This window comes from Kogia breviceps, chromosome 13 (genome assembly GCF_026419965.1).
Source record: "Kogia breviceps isolate mKogBre1 chromosome 13, mKogBre1 haplotype 1, whole genome shotgun sequence".
Taxonomy (NCBI): domain Eukaryota; kingdom Metazoa; phylum Chordata; class Mammalia; order Artiodactyla; family Physeteridae; genus Kogia; species Kogia breviceps.
The window spans coordinates 52,225,228-52,245,505 of NC_081322.1; the positions used below are offsets into that span (position 1 = coordinate 52,225,228).

General features: G+C 33.5%; 1 protein-coding gene across 2 annotated transcripts in view; it reads right to left on the reverse strand.

The window, feature by feature from the left end:
* The window catches only part of TBC1D32 (TBC1 domain family member 32), a 196,006-nt gene that overhangs the window by 114,406 nt on the left and 61,322 nt on the right, over positions 1–20,278 (reverse strand). For both annotated transcript variants that reach the window (XM_059083266.2, XM_067011725.1), the window contains exons 17-22: positions 19,360–19,561; positions 18,688–18,770; positions 10,754–10,892; positions 8,036–8,123; positions 6,029–6,147; positions 78–194 (exon numbers count right to left, since the gene is read on the reverse strand). In XM_059083266.2, coding sequence (XP_058939249.1) covers positions 78–194; positions 6,029–6,147; positions 8,036–8,123; positions 10,754–10,892; positions 18,688–18,770; positions 19,360–19,561 — 748 coding nt within the window. The remainder of the gene's footprint in view (positions 1–77; positions 195–6,028; positions 6,148–8,035; positions 8,124–10,753; positions 10,893–18,687; positions 18,771–19,359; positions 19,562–20,278) is intronic.

Genomic DNA, 20,278 nt, shown 5'->3' on the forward strand with positions numbered 1-20,278 from the left:
TCTGTTAAATTGCATTTTTACTACAAATCTTAAAAAGTGGCACTATAAAAGTGAAAGAGTAAAAGAAAATAACTTACAATAACACTCGTTGGGACTTCACGAAGAGAATATTCTTCTTTATTAGGAAGACCTTGATTGCCTACAAGCTCATAAACAGCAGGATAAGATAACAGGTTCACCAGTGCTAGAAAAGACTGGGGTGGGGGTGGTGGTAGGAGGGGGAGAAAAAAACAATCGTTCAAATGGTTCATTATTTTTTTTTTAACCACATCCACAGAAGAGTCATTAATGTGAAGGGGCAATTTTAAAAATAAGCCTAATCAATCCATATAACTGAAATATATGCATCGATAATAAGTACAAAATAGTTAATGTCAACAATAATCCATATCCTAACAATACATAACAACTATAACAAAACATAAATGAGAACTGGAAAATGCTTTAAAATATTACATATCTCTCGAAAGTTAGGTTCTGACAAAAAATGAAATGAGCCATCATTCTCATTCTTTGCACTGTTATATCTGATGCATAAAAAAACATAAAAATACTTTGGGGCTCTGGAGCAAGATAATAATAAATTCTATACATTATAGCACTCAGGTCACAAGGCTATCTTTATCCTTTAACTACATTCACTGGAAATTCAAGTAATCTAAATATAGTTATTAGAAAAAGCCTTTTGATAGGCTTTTCCTATCAAAACCAGCGCATTTTCTGGTGCAATCTTACCAAGTTAATCTCTCCGTGAAATTTTTAAGTTCCTGTTCTTGTCTTATCAACAAGAAACTGAATATTTTTCTCCAGCACAGTTCATTCTTTGGATCCCCTATGCAGAAGCATGCAGTGGTTGCCCATTACTAAACATCAGATCTAAACTCCTTAGCATGACTTTCAATGCACTTTATTTACTAATTGACACCTTTCTTCTCCTCAGTTTCAAAAGCCTCAATTCCCCCGTTAAGTTTCTTCAGCTTGAAGTCACCACTGCAGTTAATCAAATCTGCCTGTGGTCTCCTTCAAGTGACTGCCACATATACAAACCTCTCTTATCCTACCAACGAGCTCCCTCTTGCCCTCCCACTTACTCATTATCCTACTTCATTAGGCTTTCAAATGTTTGCCACATTTTTTCTAGAAGGCTTTCCAATTAAGTCTGTCTACCTCTAGAAGGTCTGTATTCTGCCAATACTTGTATATTTAGTTTGTATTGTATTAATTGCACTTATTTGTAACTACTAAGTTTTCTTCTTGTCATTTTAAAATGTTGACTAGACTCAGAAATTCTGAGGATCAAACACATTAAGAATTTTCACTAAAATCAGAACACTGAGGTAATTAAAAGAATAGTTAATTCAATCTCTCATTTAATAGATGAGAAAACTTGAGGACCAGAGAAGTGAAGTGACTTGGCCATACACTATTCAACAGTATCACCCTTGCTCCGTAGTCCCGACTGTTCAATAAAATGTTCTGTGGTGATGGAAATGCTATGTTCTGAGCTGTACAATATGATAGTCACTAGCTACATGTGACTACTGATGAGCACTTAAGATATGATTAATGTAAATGAGGCTGAATTTTTAACTTTAGTTTTAAATTTACATAGCTATGTGGGGCTATTGTCTACCATACTGCAAAAGCAAAGCTATAGAGAGAAGGAGGGAGGAACTGGACTGAAACTTTTAAATGTACCTTATTACATATTGAAGCTACATCATTGTTTCCTAAAATTTAAATGACAAATTAAATCGCAAAAGAAAACAGAATCCCTAGGGAAGAATAATATCTAGATCTACAAGCAGGATGCTCAGACTGTTTACCACAATGAGTTATTTCTAGATTTTTCAGCACATTGTTTAGGGGAATGTACAATATTTTTTAAGGAGAAAAGTTAATTATTAGTTTATATTGACATTTCTAATTCAAAGTCAAAGAAGTTAAATAAAATCCCTGTAACCCTAAATTTGAATTAGAAATATTTCCTAGGAATTAAGAATTAGTATCATACCACTTTATGTAAAATTTAAGAATCTTGTACTCATACAGATTTGTATAACATTTTATAATTTGTTTGTCCTGTATGGTATAGCTGTCATATGTTACCTTTTAAGTAGAAAATAAATCCAACTATATATCAGTTTTCTTTTAAAGAGTTACATGTACTTACAAGAAATTGAGAAAAACAACAGGCGAGTGAGTATATAGCTATTTGAAATTTCTTCTTTTAATCCTAAAAACCCAAATATGTATCAGGTATTCTCCTTCAACCTAAAGAAATTCCTTTAGTTTTATCTAAAATGCAGGTTTCCTGTAAAATATTTTATCTTTTAAATTTATTTTGCTTTTATTAAGAATATTTTTGCTGGATATAGAAATCTAGGTGGACTTTTTTCCCTTTCCAACACATTAAAGTTGTTTCATTGACTTCTGGCATGCACTGTTTCTAATGAGATACTAGCAAGGTTTTCTGCTGTTCCCCTGTACGCACTGTGTGACTTTCTATTCCTTCTTTCAAGATTTCCTCTTTAGCTTTAGTTTTCAGCAGTTTACGTGTCTACAGTAAGCCTTTCTTTGGTTTCTTTGTATTTTTATTTTCCTTCTTTGCATATTCTTCCTTAGGATTTACTAAGTTTTTTGACCTATAAACTTACACCTTTCAATAAATTTGGAAGTTTTCAGCTATTATTCAAAAAAACTTTCTGCTCCATTCTCTCATATTCTTGGTGTTCCAATCACACATACCTTAATCCTTTTGATAAGGTCTCACAAAACACAACTTTTTCCTTTTTTCTCTGCTTTTCGGACTCTAATTTCTATTGATTTATCTCAAGTTCATTGACTTGAGATGACATTATTTCTTCTGTCATCTTCAAACCTTATGTTAAGCCCACCTAAAAAATTATTTTAGATAACTTTAGTTCTAGAATGTCAATCTGGTTCTTATAGTTTCTGTACTAAGATTTCTAATTTGTTCATTCATTACAAGCATTTTTTCTTTTACATGCTATTTATGTCAACTGCTTTAAAATTCTTGGCAAATAATTCCAACTTTTACATTTCAGTCAAGCTCTATCACTTGCCTCTTCCCAGCAACATTTCTTTTATTCTTCATATGTCTAGTAATTTTGGATTATATTCCATATATTGTAAGGATATGCTGTGGAGATGCTGGATTTTGTTATATACCCCCCAAGGAGTGCTGATTTTAATTTAGTAGTAACATGACTGAACTCAAATTCTAAATTCTGACCCCTGTGGTACGTGAGATCTGTTAAGTTCAAGTATATAGTTTAGGGACAGTCACATATGTGGACAGAATACATACACAGAGTTTGGAGGGCCTGATATGTGCCTCTCCTTCCCCTTCTTCCATATTCCAGTTGTTGTGTAGCCCTAAACTTTGTGTTCTGGTTTTTCAGGCTTGTTACAGTATGGATTTCTATCTGTGGAACATCAACTGGTACTTGCCCTCAGGTGTAAATCTGTTAAACCCAGAATCTCTAGCAATAACATTCTCTTCATCCACATACTGACTTCTCTCTGTTTTTTGCCTATTTTTAGATATTCCAATTGGCTTATTTTTCCTGACTTTTAACTGTTTTCTCCTGGAGGAAACTAGTCCACTATTACAGAAATCAGAAAAGCAGAAATTGTGATTTTTAAAAAATTTTATGACACCCTTTGAATGAAAACTTCCTAAGCCACCATAAAGTCAAAGTCAGGAAGCATTTAATTTTAGTGAAAATTGGTGACATATTAAATATATAAAAGTCATTAAATTACAGTAAACCACTGAGTGCCTAAGAATTATTTTTGCCACATTACTATATACTATATGCTATATTCTATAGCATCTTCTGCCCACCCCCCTCCTTCAAATAATCATGACAATTTTCTACTAGATTCGAGTCTAAGTGCTCAAGGCTTTCTTAGTTTTGGCTGGTTGGTTTTCGTTTCAGCTTTGTTTTTTACTTCCAGTTTGAGATAATTGATATATAACACTATATAAGTTTAAGGTGTACAGCATAATGATTTGACTTACATACATCAGGAAATGATTACCATAAGTTTAGTAAACATCCATCATCTCATATAAATACAACATTAAATAGAAAAAAATTTCCTTGTGATGAGAATTCTTAGGATTTACTCAACAATTTTCATATAACATGAAGCAGTGATAATTATATTAATCATATTGTACATTACATCCCTACTACTTACTTATAACTGAAACTGTATATTTTGACCACCTTTACCACCATAAAGATATTACACTATTATTGACTATATTTACCACTATACATTTCATCACACTGACTCATGTATTTTGTACTGAAAGTTTGTATCTCTTAATTTCCAACATCTAATTTCACTCATTTCCCCACCACACTTCCCTCTGGCAACCGCCTGTCTGTTGTGAATCTATGACTGTTATGTTTGTTCATTTGCTCCATTTTTTAGATTCCACATATAAGTGAAATCATATGTTAACTTTTTTATCTTCTACAAATTAGTAAATGATGTTTTTTCTTCACATATTCACATTCATAGACAGTGCAGCCTTGTTGCTGTAGTTGTTCATATTTGACCAAATACTTCATATTAATAACTTCAAAAATATTTTTTGAATAAAGCAACATATAGGAAAAACCTTAAACATAAAGTTTTTTGGTTATAAAAATCTCATTTTACAATAAATTCCAGAACTTACCATACCAAAAAAAAAAGTGAAATCATATGGTATTTGTCTTTCTCCATCTGACTTATTTCACTTACCATAATACTCTCTAGTTCCATCCATGTTGTTATAAATGGCAAGATTTCATTCTATTCTATGGCTGAGGATTATTTCATTCTATACCTATACCACATCTTCTTTATCCATTCATACATCAATGAATGTTGAGTTTCATAAATGAATGTTGAATTTTGTCGAACACTTTTTCTGTATCTATTGAAATGATCATATGATTTTTTATTCTTCAATTGTTAATGTGGTATATCACAACAACTGATTTGCAGATACTGAACCATCCCTGCATCCGTGGGATAAAACCATTTGATCATGGTGTATGATCCTTTTAATATATGGTTGAATTTGATTTGCTAGTATTTTATTGAGAATTTCTGTAATTACATTCAGTGATATTGGCCTGTATTTTTTATTTTTTTCAGTCTTTTGTTGTGGAATCGGGGTGATGCTGGCCACATAGACTGAATTCTGATGCATTCCTTCCTCTCAAACGTGTAATAGTTTAAGAAAAGCATTAACTCTTTAAATGTTTGGTATAATTCACCTGTGAAGCCATCTGATCCTAGACTTTGTTGGGAGTTTTTAAAACCTGATTCAATTTCATTACTGCTCATCTGTCTGTTCATATTTTGTATTTCTTCCTGATTCAGTCTTGGGTGATGGATAAATTCCTAGAAATATACAATTTCTTCTAGGTTGTCCACTTTACTGGCATACAATTGTTCATAGTAATATGATTTCTGTGGTATTGATTGTAACTTCTTTTCATTTCTAATTTATTTGGCTCCTCTCTTTTCTTGAGAAATCTGGCTAAAGGTTTATCAATTTTATTTATCTTTTAAAAAAACCAGCTCTTAGTTTCACTGATCTTTTCTATTGGTTTCTTAGTCTCTATTTCTGCTTTGATTTTTATTATTTCTTTCCTTCTATTAAATTTGGGTTTGTTTGTTCTTTTTCTACTTCCTTTAAGTCAGCATTTGTTGTTTTACTTTTTTAATATGTCTGGTGTGTATTGTTTATTAATTGAGAAAAATTATAGTAGGAATATCCTAAAAGAAAAACGTCCCTGCAAGACAATTCACAGGGAACACGGGTATTTGTCTTTTACTAAGTTTATTTTAAAAATAAAAATTTAGAAATAAAAGAAAGGAGGGAAAAAAATTAGGAAAGGCTGCTGGTTGTAACTGAATATAGATTGAGGTCTGGATGAAGTAATTTGAGAGAGAGATTTCAAATCTATACATTGTTAGTTAAATCATTTCTTACCTTTTGACAGCTTCGGTCAATAGGGTCCACTGGAGTAGATTTGGGATGGGTTACTCTAACATCATCTCTTCCACATTCCAGATTGGCCCATAATTCAGTTAAAAGTGCATTAATAAACCCTAAGAAGAATTTTACATCATATTTATAATATACTACTTCTTTGGATAATGGAGGAAAGACATAATTATCTTTCTGACAAGACTGGTCCACACTGACAGAAGACATACTTGTATCCTGTATAAGAAATAACCTCTAACTTTGGTAGAAATTATATCTGCTATTGTTAATATACATTTATGATGCCTCATTATCATATAACTATGGAATGCCTAAACTCTCAAAGACTATTTCCCTAGAGGACTGAATTTTGAGCCCCAGTTTTTATCCTTTAGCCATTAAGCTCTCTGAGCATGCTTTCCTGAAAAAAATAAGGTTTACATGTTACTCAGCAAATAAGCTAATAGTGAAATGCAGCCTGAAAGCTGGGGTGTATGTGTGCAAAGAAGGAGGTATCCTGGAGGCACAGTAAACATCCAAAGAGCATGTGTTCCCTTTCTTTAGTGTAACAATTTTTTTGTATTTCCATATGCTTAGAACAATTCTCCACTTCATACAACTCTATACAGTCTTTAAATTCTCCTGAGTCAGATACTATAAATCTAAATAAAAGTTATTATTAAGCCCAATTATCAAATTCCTTTATGAGGAATCAAAGCATATGGGAAGGTACAAAACAGAACACCTAATCATAAATCAGTATGTTCATAATAAGACATTAGAGCAGAAAGGGTCCTCTGGTATAACGAAAAACATATAGGCTCTGAAATCGAAAATAGCAGTGCTCAAGTTACGAATCTGCCAGCTTGTTAGTTACATGTCCTTGAATCTTTTGACTTCTAAGAGCATCACAGTTCCCGATTTGAAAGCTGAAAAAAGTGTTGCATTTGAGGATTGCCTTAAGTATGAATGGGATGATATACACAGAGGTCCTAATATAGTACCAAGACATCAGAGGAACTCAAGCAGTGTTAGTCTTCCTTCCTTTGTCCTATGAAAAACTGCATTTAATCCTCTCAAGAAAAGTTAGATACTATGAGGTTTAGAAGCTTAATGACTCGAGCAACAATAAAATCTGGGATTGAATCCAGTCTTCAAAGGCTTCCATTAATGTGTCCCTCAGTACTAAAAATAAATTGGATTTTATTTTAAGTAAAAGAGTAAGTGGCTCAGCTTAGGACAGCTAAGTGTTTCATAAGTATTCTGAATTAGTCCAGCCAAAAAATATTTAAGATACACTATAGAAAAATATTTACATTTGAGGAGAGAATCAATAGTGACCACTGATGTTATGATTCTTCACTTCTAAGACTTAAATATAATCACAGCATCTCTATTAGAGATTACATCTTGTCTCTGGTTCAGGGTTCAGATAATCTTAATATACAATATATTAAATCTCCCAATGTTAGAATGTCTTGAAAATCCAATCTGTAGTAGATAATATTCAATACATGCCAACTACAAACTCCAAAAATAGTGGTGAAAATTAAGTGGGTGAGAGAGAATCTTTCAAGAAAGGAAGAGAAAAAGGAATAAGAAAATGGCATGTATGTGTGATAACTATTATGACTGGAAATCTTTATTTATATATAATTCACTGAAACTGAGCATTAAATCCTATCAGATGCAATTATACCAAGAGAGGATGACAAACTTTTGATTTATAAGATGAAGGCTTCTTAAAGCCATCAAATATATCTCAGTTTAGGTCATTACGCACCACTGTTCTGAGGAAAGAAAAAATTTATATATATTTTTACAGAGAAAAAAAAAATTCCTAGTGGGATTTCACAGAAAAGGTAAAAAGGAAATCCCAATAACATTCTTTTACCTAAGGCCTAACTTGGGAAAAAGAACTTTAGAGTGAAATACCTGATACTTGATCATGGCAGTTAAATTTTGTATAGACTCGCTCATTATATTTAATTATAATTCTAAAGAACTTACCTGAACTTTGTAGTGCTATTGCACCTGCTGCTGTTGATGCCACTTGTGTAACCAGAACTCCATAGCCAAACTTTTTATGCCTGCTGATCTATCATAAATAAGTAATAATGAGAAGCAGGAAAACACAGCATGCTAATATTTTACTTATATGTTACATGTAGAGTTACTGATTTCTTTATTAAAATGCTGTACAGTCTAAGATAACAAGAGCAGAAAAACTCAAACTGTAACAATCAGTGAGTTAATACTAACATAATATTTTTGATAATCTTGTTTCAGAGATCTAGGTTCTGGAACCACCCCTAAAACTACATTGCTTCATGACCCTAAACAAGTCACTATGTCTCTAAGTCTCTTTATATATAAAATAAGGGACTTTGGACCAGATGAAGAGAAACTCCTTCCAATTCTAATTTCTGTTATCTTACTATTTTATTCTTTAGGTTGGTTCTTTGATAATAAATTCTCATTAATTAATCTGTATTGACTGCCAGTTTTTTAACTGGGCTTTCAAATAAACAACTTTAAAAAGAATGGTATCTTTTTAAAAATGACGGTTTTAGAGGCAACGTGATATTTTTCCTAAAGAGGGAAGTTATATACACACACACGCACACACACAATCCTCATTTAATATAGAGATTTCTAAACAACATTGTAGAAAACTTTAAATAATTTGTTAATTCACAAAGAATATCACCCATGTATTCATGGTACAATTCAGAAGTATCTCTTAGCAGAAACCAGAATAAGAAAATAACAAAGATGTTATAAAATATTCCTCTTTCCTCAGACTTTATAGGTCAGCCTGATCTTAGACAAAGTGTTCTACTTCTAAATACAGCTAACCATTTAGAATTTGTATTTTTCAACATTTCATTAAAAGGATAAGGCTATTTTTTAATCAAATTTTTAAAATATCAACTAAACATTCCATGTTAAGGGCAAAAAAAGAAAAAAAAAAAAAGGCGGGGGGGACTAAAAGACCATGGGAAAGAATTAGGTTTATTTCTTAAATTTTTTTGCTGCTCATTTCTTTATAAATTTGCCTTCCTTTTCCATTTTTATTACTCTTATTTTCCACTGTTCTTAATTTATTATCCATTAGTTCCTCAGTGGGATAACACAGAAGTAGAGCAAGATAAATGTCTATCTTTTTTCCCACTTGCCTTCTTCCATGACAATGGAAAAAACACCTTACTCATCAATTATCCCAAAGGACACTGCTGATTCAGATATCAGTAGCCACAGGGGTCTTCCAGATCAACACTTAATACTAAAAAGGAAAGGCAGAGGAAAACTTCAGAGAAGCTAGAGGGGCTTCACTAAACAAGACTTAGATTTCATGGACACTGTTGAGACTAATCTGAGTTCTAGTATTACTGCCATCAATAACTACATGTGTGAACACAAGCAGATCATTTATAACCGGCCTGGATCTCCAATTTCTCTTCAGCAAAATTAAGTCTAGTTGCTTTCTTACAAGATAACTGAGAACCTAAATGTTCAAAAAATGTCTTGAATGGTGTAAATCAACATTAAACTATTGTACTAAATTATATAGTTGTAGTTTACTGATGTCCAGGGAACAGCACCTTCTATTACAACGAACAGTATATTACAAAGAAGACTAGATTGTCTTAAAATTTTTGAATATAAAAAAATGACATCTAGTCCTAGGTATATTATCACGACAGTAAAAAGCTATGTCTGCACGGTCTCAAGAATCTGAATGAGAAAGAAAAATATCTTTCAGTTGTTTGAATATTTTCAAAAATGGAAGGAAAAAAAAAAAAGGGAAACCCAAATGGTTAACTAGTACACAAGGAGAAATTCAAACTCACCAGCAGATCAAAACACAATTTATGTAAACTAAAAGCCTGAAAACCTTCTATATTTGCTATAATTTGAATGTCTATCTCCTCTCAAAATTCCTATGTTGAAATCCTAAGCCCTGGAAGTAATGGTAGGAAGTGGAGCCTTTGGAAGGCTATTAGGTTGTGACGGTAGAGAATGCTCACGAATGGAATTAGTGCTCTTATAAAAAAAAAAAAAAAAAAAAAAAAAAAAAAAAAATCCCCAAGAGGCCCTAGCCCCTTCTGCTAGGCTACAACAAGAAGTCTGAACATCAAGAAACAATAGCTTCCAGAGATAAAGGAAACACTTTTTTTTGTTTTTGTTTTGTGGTACGCGGGTCTCTCACTGTTGCGGCCTCTCCCGTTGCGGAGCACAGGCTCCAGACGCGCAGGCTCAGCGGCCATGGCTCACGGGCCCAGCCGCTCCGCGGCATGTGGGATCCTCCCGGACCAGGGCACGAACCCGCGTCCCCTGCACTGGCAGGTGGACTCTCAACCGCTGCACCACCAGGGAAGCCCAGCAAACACTTTTAAAAGCATATCTATGGGGCTTCCCTGGTAACACTTTTAAAAGCATATCTATGGGGCTTCCCTGGTAACACTTTTAAAAGCATATCTATGGGGCTTCCCTGGTAACACTTTTAAAAGCATATCTATGGGGCTTCCCTGGTAACACTTTTAAAAGCATATCTGGGGCTTCCCTGGTAACACTTTTAAAAGCATATCTATGGGGCTTCCCTGGTAACACTTTTAAAAGCATATCTATGGGGCTTCCCTGGTAACACTTTTAAAAGCATAATGTTCTTAATGGCTTTTACAGAAAGGAAAGTTCCTTTTGCCTGTGGCAGATGGTAATTCGCACCTGTAATTCTTTTGCGTATTGGTTGAACATAAATGTCACACATTCATTGATGGCACCTGTTCTTTGAAGAAGTTGTAGTCCTTTGGGAGTGGCAGCAAAATTTAGTAAATCGTCTAACAAATTCTCTTCCCAAGCCATACTGAAACAGGTGAAAAGAAAGGTATGAACGTCTTTATTGTACTCAAAACTGAAAAAAAAAAAAAAAAAAAAAAAAAAAAACCCAGCTTAATACTACTAACAATTAAATTTATAAAGTACACATTGGCTGCAAAGTACTCAAATGTTTAACAATAAGATAAACATCATGGTTTCCTTGACAGTGAACTGTTTTTCTTATTTCTTCTATCCAATAATTTTCCTTCACTAAATGAATCAAGTATTAACTGCACATGTCAGCATTTTCATTACACCTAGATTCTCTCAACCAGGTCTTAATTTCATTCTGTTTTCCTATTATAATTCTGCTGTGCCTGGATTCCCCAAGCCCCAACTCTCCATTATTTCTATACTTTCTTTTCATTAAGGAGTATCTGTCTTCTGACTTTCTAAAGCATATCAGGCATTTTATCTTTATTTTCATTGGTTCTTAGTCTTACTTTTGGAGAATAACATTTTTTCTCAAAATACTTCTAAAAGGCCAGTAACATTCTCCAGAGAAAAAGAAAAGACAAAGAAAACAACTTGAAACATTCAGAAGACACACAGTAAATAGCAGAGTCAGAGCTAGCAATTTGGAAACACCGGAGAGGATATCAGCACTTCATCTGAAGTATCAGAAGTAAGAGAAAATTTTCTGCCCACCCTACTGGATATTCCTACTTGCCTAGAAAAAAAACTGGATATGAAAATAGGTCAAAATCAAATGTTTATAGGTACAGTGAAACAGAGCATGGAGAAGTGTGCCCTTTTTTGCCCAAGGAAGTTTCAGAAGTATGTTTTGAAACTGGTAAGAGATTTGAAATCCAGAACTTTTCTGATCAGAAACAATCAGTACATGCTGACACATATCGATCAGTGATCGCACAGCAATGGCCAAAGATATAACCATGTTCAAACACAAAATAAATATCCCTTGGACAAAGAAGTAGGACTAGTTCTGAGACAAATGCAAGCAATGGAAACCAAATTTGGCTCCAATAGGATATAAAGGACTCAAAGAGTTGCATATGAGATGTATGACCAGCGGTAAGCTCACTGCTTAAGATTCATGACTGGGTAAGACTACTAAAAATAATATATGCTTACTAAAATTAAAATATATAATTTATATACATAAAGAAAATATATAAACAAAATACTTATATATGTATAAAACTGACTAAAACTGGGGCCTTTGACAAGCCATAAGCCTAGGGAGACTTGATACAGAGAAAGCTTCATTTCTAGAAATGAGCAGATAATCAATTCATCTTCTAACTTTTAACAGTATATGCAATATCCTCCTCATCACCGACAGGAGCTTCAATATGCCAATACAGTGTTTATTTAAAACATAGGGGTAAAAGAAAAAACCATAAAACTGCTGGACAGGGAAGAATGAATATAGAAATAGAAACTGGGGGAAATGAGGGAGGGCAGAAGGGAGGAAAGTAGTGAAGGAAAAAAAGACTCATTTTTAAATGGACTTGCAATCAAACTTCAAAAGACATCTAAAGCTAAGAGCCAGCAGAATCAACATTCGTTAAATGAATCCATTCCAGCTGAAATAATTTAGAAATAATGAGTAGCTTTATTTATGATACTCAAAGGAAATTTTTTAATCTTCCATTAAAACTGAAGCAAAAAGCAGAAATGAAAAACAGGTAGACATTAAAAAAAAAAAAACAACCCATTGGAAATCTTGGAAGTATTTGTTTAAAAACCCACTTAAAAAGCAAATGGGGGGACTTCCCTGGTAGCGCAGTGGATAAGAATCTGCCTGCCAATGCAGGGGACACAGGTTTGAGCCCTAGTCCAGGAAGATCTCACATGCCGCAGGGCAACTAAGCCCGTGCGCCACAACTACTGAGCCTGCATACCACAGCTACTGAAGCCTGCACACCTAGAGCCCATGGTCCGCAACAAGAGAAGTCACCGCAATGAGAAGCCAGTGCACCACAACGAACAGGAGCCCCCACTCACCACAATGAGAAAGCCCGCGTGCAGCAAGGAAGACCCAACACAGCCAAAAACAAATTAATTAATTAATTTAAGAAAGCAAATGGGAAAACTCTCAGCCACAAAGAATTATTGAATTGAATGGTAGCTAGATAAGAAATAAATGTTTGAGAAAACAGATGAGACAGAACATACTAAAAGGTTTCAAATACATCTAGTAAAAGCTTCGAGAATTGAAGAAATATTTGAAAAATATTAAGAATTTTCTAGATTTGAAGAAAGATGCCAGTCCAGTCTATCAATCAAAAGAACATTCAAAGTACCAAGCTGGAGTTAATCAACTATACTCCAAAATAAAATAAAAATTAAAAAAGTAAAAGGTACCAAGCAGGATAAACTTAAATCACACAGAAATAGCAAACATCGCAAAAAAGAAATTAAAAGCTATGAGAGAGAAAAGATATGACCTATAAGTGATTATACTAACAGGTTTACCAGTTACTACTTATTCTAGAAGACAGTGGAGTAAAGCCTCAAATAATAATAAGAAATGATTGTCTATCAAAACTTTGATACCCAGATAAACTACCATTTAGAGGAGAAAGAATGTGAGCCCTCAAAAGCTGTGGATGGGGTGGGGGTGGTTTGTGTGGGCTGGAAGGAGAATAGCTACTATCAGACACAGAAAGATAAGGACAGTTTACTACCCTCAAACCGTTAAGAACAATTAAAGGATAACTATATTAAGAAACTTATTAGGGAAAAAAAGTGAACTTATCAGAAAGAACGGCCTACAAGTTTCAACAAACAGCATAAAATAATAAACATGTCAAAAAATTTAATATCTGTGAAGAAATAAATCAGGTGATTAAAAAATATAAAACCAAAATTCTGGATAACTATAACAAGACAGTCATGGAGTATTTAGAGGAACAGCAACTGGTCAAAGTATGCTAAACGCCATAATGCTTTTCAAAACATAATATAAATACCCAATTACTTCTTACTTTCTTAGAAAAATATATGGTTAAATATGTATATTGAGAATTTAGGAACAACCACTTAAAAAAAACAGAACAATGACTTATAAAGTCAAAACCAAGGGAAAAACAGGATAAAATTTATTGATCTAAGATAAGGCAATAAAGGGAGAAAAGCAAAGAAAATAGAATAAAAATAGAAAGTACAAAATAAGAAAAATAAGCCCCAAATATCAGCATTGCAAAAATGTAAAAAACTTCAACTCATCTAGCAAAAACTAGAGATTGTCAGACTGGATAAAAATTCAAAATTTAGGGCTTCCCTGGTGGTGCAGTGGTTGAGCATCCGCCTGCCAATGCAGGGGACATGGGTTCGAGCCCTGATCTGGGAAGATCCCACATGCCAAGGAGCAACTGGGCCCGTGAGCCACAATTAGTGAGCCTGCGCGTCTGGAGCCTGTGCTCCACAACAAGAGAGGCCGCGATAGTGAGAGGCCCGCACACAGCCATGAAGAGTGGCCCCCGCTTGCCAAATCTAGACAAAGCCCTCGCACAGAAACGAAGACCCAACACAACCACAAATAAATAAATAAATAAAATTTTTTAAAAAAATTCAAAATTTACCGCTCTGAATGATAGGAAATAAAGAGATGAAAAATATACTTTGTGTTAACAGGCTGACCCAACCTCCATCTAAACTCCTTTTTCATCAACTCCCATCCAGCAAGAAGTGGCCATATAGCAAATCCAGTAATATGTCCACAAAAAATGTTAATGAGAAGACATTTCTTTCCTAAATAAAAGACAAAGCATCATGAAAAGAAGCCATTTGTCTCTACAACCTTTTTCCTCTTCAAAAGCAGCTGTGAGTCTAGAGGTTAGCCATTGTGCAAACTTGAGTGCAAAAAAAAACCCTAAAAAACATTAATAATGAAAAAGAAAAGGAGGCTGGGTCTCAAACCACATCAGTAAGTCAATGCCTGGATAGTATTCCATGAGACTTCTTGCTTTATGAGAAAAAGAAAGCCTTACTGAGCTATCTGCAATCAAACACATTCTTAACTCATGTACTCTGCAAATACTAACTAAAGCCAAGTATATTTAGCAATATTAATAACATACAGGATAAAACTTAAGGCAAAGCAGTAATGAAATACTATATAATAAAAAGTTCCCAAGAAACAGTGAATTATGTTCCTAATAGCATAAAATATAAGTATGTAAAACAAAACCCCAGAATTACAAAGAGAAATGGACAAATCAACTTTTATAGTGAATGACTATACATATGAAGACAAAAAAAATATTGGTGGAAATATTAAAAACTTAGAATCTCTCTACTTCCAATAAAAAACATAAAATAGTCTTTTCAAGCAAGGACAGATTTTTGTTTTGATTGACCCTGTACTACAACACAAAATCTCAACCAACCTAAAAGGATACATATTATGTAATCTATGTTTTCTGAAAAGAACAGAAATGAATTAGAAGTCAACAGTAAAATACAGTAGTAAAAAAAAACAAACTATGTTTGGAAACTTAAATGTATTCCAAATATTTCATGGATTTAAAGAATAAAATCAAGATAGAAAGTTCTCAATATTTACGAGCTTAATAATGAAAGTGCTACATATCAAAATGTATTAAAGTTAGAACAGCTGATGTAGATTCCTTCTTTTAATATCCATTCTCAATCCCCTTTCACTTGCTTTCATGTACTACTAAAGTGAGGGAAGGAGAGAAGATAGAGGGAAAGAGAACATTAGCAAAATCAAAAACTGGTCTTTGCATAAACTAATGAAAATAAACTGGTGGGGGGGCAGCAAAAAAATACTAAGAATCAAAAAATGAGAAATAACTAGAGCTAAAGAATTTCTTTTAACATCACAAGAATACTTTGTACAAATTAACACCAAAGAAGTAAATATTAAGATTAAAAACATGTTTTTTAGAAAATATAGCAAAAGTCACTCAAGCAGAAATAAAAACCTTGAATGAACTATTAGCCATTAAAGAAATTGTTTTTAAAAAGTCTACCCCGACTCCCCCCAAGTAAAAACACAGGCAAAAAACTTACAGGTTGTCATATGATTCTGAGAAAGTTAATATACTTTAGTTTATCGTTTCTCCTATTAACCTAGCATTTCATTCTCTCTTCAAATTATAGTGAAGACACTCAATGTTTCAAAAAGAAGGAAGATCTAAGCTACTGAATTTGTTTATCATTCTTGGAGAACCCTCCCCCCAGGACAATAGGCAATGATCACACTGCTTTATTAGCTTATGAGAACTCCATTTTTTGAATGGTTAGATATTATAGACTGTATAGTAAAGACACTCTCATGGCAATTAAGTTTAAGGTGTTTATTTCTTTGGGATCATAGGCTGTTATTGCAGATCAAAGATTCCCCTGTTACTTCAACCTCTAGCTTTACCAAAGGTCCCTTGGTAATTGGGTGGGGCAGGTTGGGCATCATTAGTTTGTGATTACATTCTTGTCTACAGTCACCCTAAAGATGGCCCCTAAGTAATTTGCAGTCACTGCAATCACCGATATCAAACTAGTCTTGTTGAAATTTCATCTGGGGTTGCATTTCAAAGTCTAGATTTAAGACATACCCTATGATGACTACACAGCAGCTTCTATCTTCTCTATAGTATTGTAAGCACCAATAAATGAAAGGATGGAGTGGAAATCTCCAACATATACTGTCAGAAAATAAGATCAAAATGCCTAACATTAGTCTGTCAGAGGCTCAAAAATATAGATTTTAACAACTTACTCTTCATTTTACCCTACTCAGTAAGACTAAGATCTCAGTCTTATCATCACTGTCCTTATTTAGAAACTAGTGCCTGGTGGTAGAAGAAGTGTTATTAATTCACGAATTCAACCAAGCTATCAAGCACATGCTACATGCTGGAGACAAGCTAGTCTAGTTAACTGGCCAAAATGATTTTATGCTCAAGTTTTACCAAACTACAATGGAACAAATAATGCCCATCTCATACCAACTTTTCAATCAATGCAGAAGATACTCAACAACTCCATGAAATCATTTGATTCTGATGACAAAAATGAAAACAGTTCTATTTTATCAAAAACTCTTAAACCTTTGTTTCTAAGACAGTAATATCAAATACTGAAGGAACCTCCTTTTCCTCTAGCATCAAGTCTACACATGGAGCACATTCCCCAGGTTAACACTGCTTGCCTCTCTCCACCTAATCACTCACTTCTCCCCACCGAAGAAGGGACTCAGGAGATTTGTAGGATGACCTAGGCATGATTGGCTAGGCAATGCCTCTCCCCTAGTCCACCACTTCTTTGTGACCCAGCTACCTGTAGGAAGCACACAGTCTGCTTGGTTCTACTACGTAGTTAAGTTTGATCTTTGTAAGCTCTGCCTCTGGGGGTGATGGAAGCCTATCCACTGCTGATAGTGAAAGAAGGATAAATCTGTCTAATTCTTCTGATCTTGGGATGCCTATGTTATTCAGTGTTTTGATTTCCTTGACTTCTTTATTTCTATTAATTGGTTCACAACACAGGAGAGAAGGAGAGACGTATAATTTACTAGTTCCCTCAGACTCTAACATCAGAATCTAAAAATATTACTGACAGTAAAACGTGTTAAATACATTGACTATGTTCCCTCTCGCTGCTAGTCTGTTGACCACACTATCTCTTCTACCCGAAATAATGTTCTCCCCTTTTTAGACAGTTAATATCCATGTATCCATTTTAACTTCGTTTACTAACTTCTTGTGGAAAGATTTCCCCAAGTTAGCTCCCAAAGGACCCCGAATGACCCCTATCATAAATTTAGCATGCTACATTGCCGCACTGTATTAACTTATTTGTATTTTACACTACACAATAAGTTCTCTAAGGTATATACGTATACTCAGAACTCAGCAAAGTACTTGATCCAATAAATCGCTGAATGAATGAGTAGAAAATGAACGCATGAATGAAAACGATAAATCACAGATCGAAGAAAACCGATCTAGAAATTACCTGAAAAATGAATTGCAGCAACATTTTTACTCACCCCCTCATGCAAAGAAGATGGCAGTTGATTTAAGTTTCACAACTATATCAGAAAAAAAAAGCTCTAACTGATTTTTAGAAAATTAACTATTTGCTGAACGATTACATTAAGGAAATGTAAAAGGCTTTGACTTTTTTGTTTGTTTTTGAGTTAAACTATGCCTACCTAAAGAAAAATAGTGACTTTTAAAATTTCTCTTAACTAAACATCACTTAAAGTTCTAATTATCTTTGTAGATTATGCCAACACTCAATTAAAGAGACTCCAGGAATACATCACCAGATCTTAATTTAAAATATATATATATTCCCTATTAATCTGACTCCATATCCTACTGATATTTGTGAAAACAACATGGAAACATCTAATTTAAAAAATTACTACAAATACTGATTTAAATAATTATCCAATGCCAAAATCTAACTGAAATGTACCCCACACATTTTGGAAAGTTATAGTTTAAATGTAAATGGACTTCACTGGCATTTGAAAACATTCTACTTCTACTGAATTTCCAATTTTAATATTCGGTAATTCTCCAAGTTTTGTGGAAATACTACAACATGTCACATTTCCTAACCCAAAATGTAAATACAGGTTGAAGTATAATAAATATTGCTATTTTTTTTTCTTTTAAAAGGTACAAGTATATATGATTGCTAAAGTTCCTCCTAGGTGTACTTCTCCTTGAACCTATATATTATATATATATATCTAGCTTCCTAAGTTTTTGCCACAGTATTCTATTACATTTCTCATTTTGAAATTATTTCAGCAAATGTGAAAACACAGATTTACTTACATGTTCTGGGATTCCTGGCTTATCGAAGAAACAGAATCAGAACCCTGTACTGGAGTAGGAATTCTTTCTGATAGCAAACTTGTCTAAAATAAATATAACAAATTTACATTTTTTTTTTTTTTACTGATAGTGTTATTCATAAGCTCTCATGCAACATTTTTATATTTGACTCAATGTAATTAAAGATTAAATTACCCGCAAATTTTAAGTTATTTGATTCTTAACTATAATGTAAAGTATTTCATAAATGAAGCATATAAATGGGGTGGGGGGAAGATACTGACATATATTATATGTCAAATATACTATATTTGACTGTTGCTACATTATGATCTCCAGTGCATGCAACAAAAACCCCGCTATCTGTAAAAATTGCTCAAAAATAACTTCCAAGGCGTCAGTCTATGCAGAGACAATTTATTCAAAGGCTCTCCTTTCAGAATAAAAGACTTTGCAGTGCTCGGTTAGGTCGTAGAGCTTTGTGCTATGGGGAGAGGAAGTACTGAAGTCATGTTGTGCCAAATAAGAAAGCATTATGTTCCCTGGACTACTGTGGTGCTAAAGAAGTCATATTTGCTCCAGTAAAATATTTTAACTGTAGTATGATATTACAATAGTGGCCATATTTGAAATAAAGATTTGAAGAGAAGAAAAAGTTTGAAAAATACTTACCTTCTTCCATGCCTTTGCTATAGATTCATGCAAACTATAAGGAATTAAAACCTGCAAGCCTTCACATGTACCATATATTTGACGACACACAGAAGTAAAAGCTCCTTTAACCGCAGGAAACATTTCCGATCCAGAAAAAATAGAAATATCTTCATCAAGAACTTTTTTCGAAAACTGAGCAATTATATGAGCACCTGTAGGACTAAAAGATGATACCTAAAGTAATGTACTTCAAGTGACCTAATCGGACTGAACTGCTTTTCTCTGCATGGGTATATCACTAACTTAACTGTTCGGTAGTTAAGTTCACTTATTCCATTTGTTTGAATTTTTTCTTAATTCTACTTTTTAACTTTAACATTTAGTATATGAAACAGATACATGATTCCTAAGTTAAACCTAGGTACAATCAAGGAATAATCCCAGATGTCTCATACTGATACCTCCCAATCCATATACTTCTCCCTTTCCTCTAAAACTATTACTTTTCAGCTTATTCTTTTATCATTCCCTTTTGAAAAAGCAAATATAATTGTATTTATTCATACTCCATTCTACTATAAAAAAGGCAGCATTCTATAAACATTCTTGTTGTTTTTTACTTCATATATTCTGATGATAATTCTATAGCAGTACATAAAAAATTCCTCATCCCCTTTTAACAGCTGTTAAGTACTCCTTTGTATAAACATAATTTAATCAACTAGCCCTTGTTGTTGGACATCTGAGATGTATTCAGTTTTTCGCTAATAAAGTTAGAAACTCTTCACCACTGCACAATGAGGATTAAGAAGAAGTTCTAACGTTTTATGCTTTATCTGTTTAACTTCAATGTAAGGGAGACGCTTTAAAAAAAAATCTAGAAATCATAAGGATAATGATTGGGAAAAACGACTACATACAATTAAAGGATGTCTAC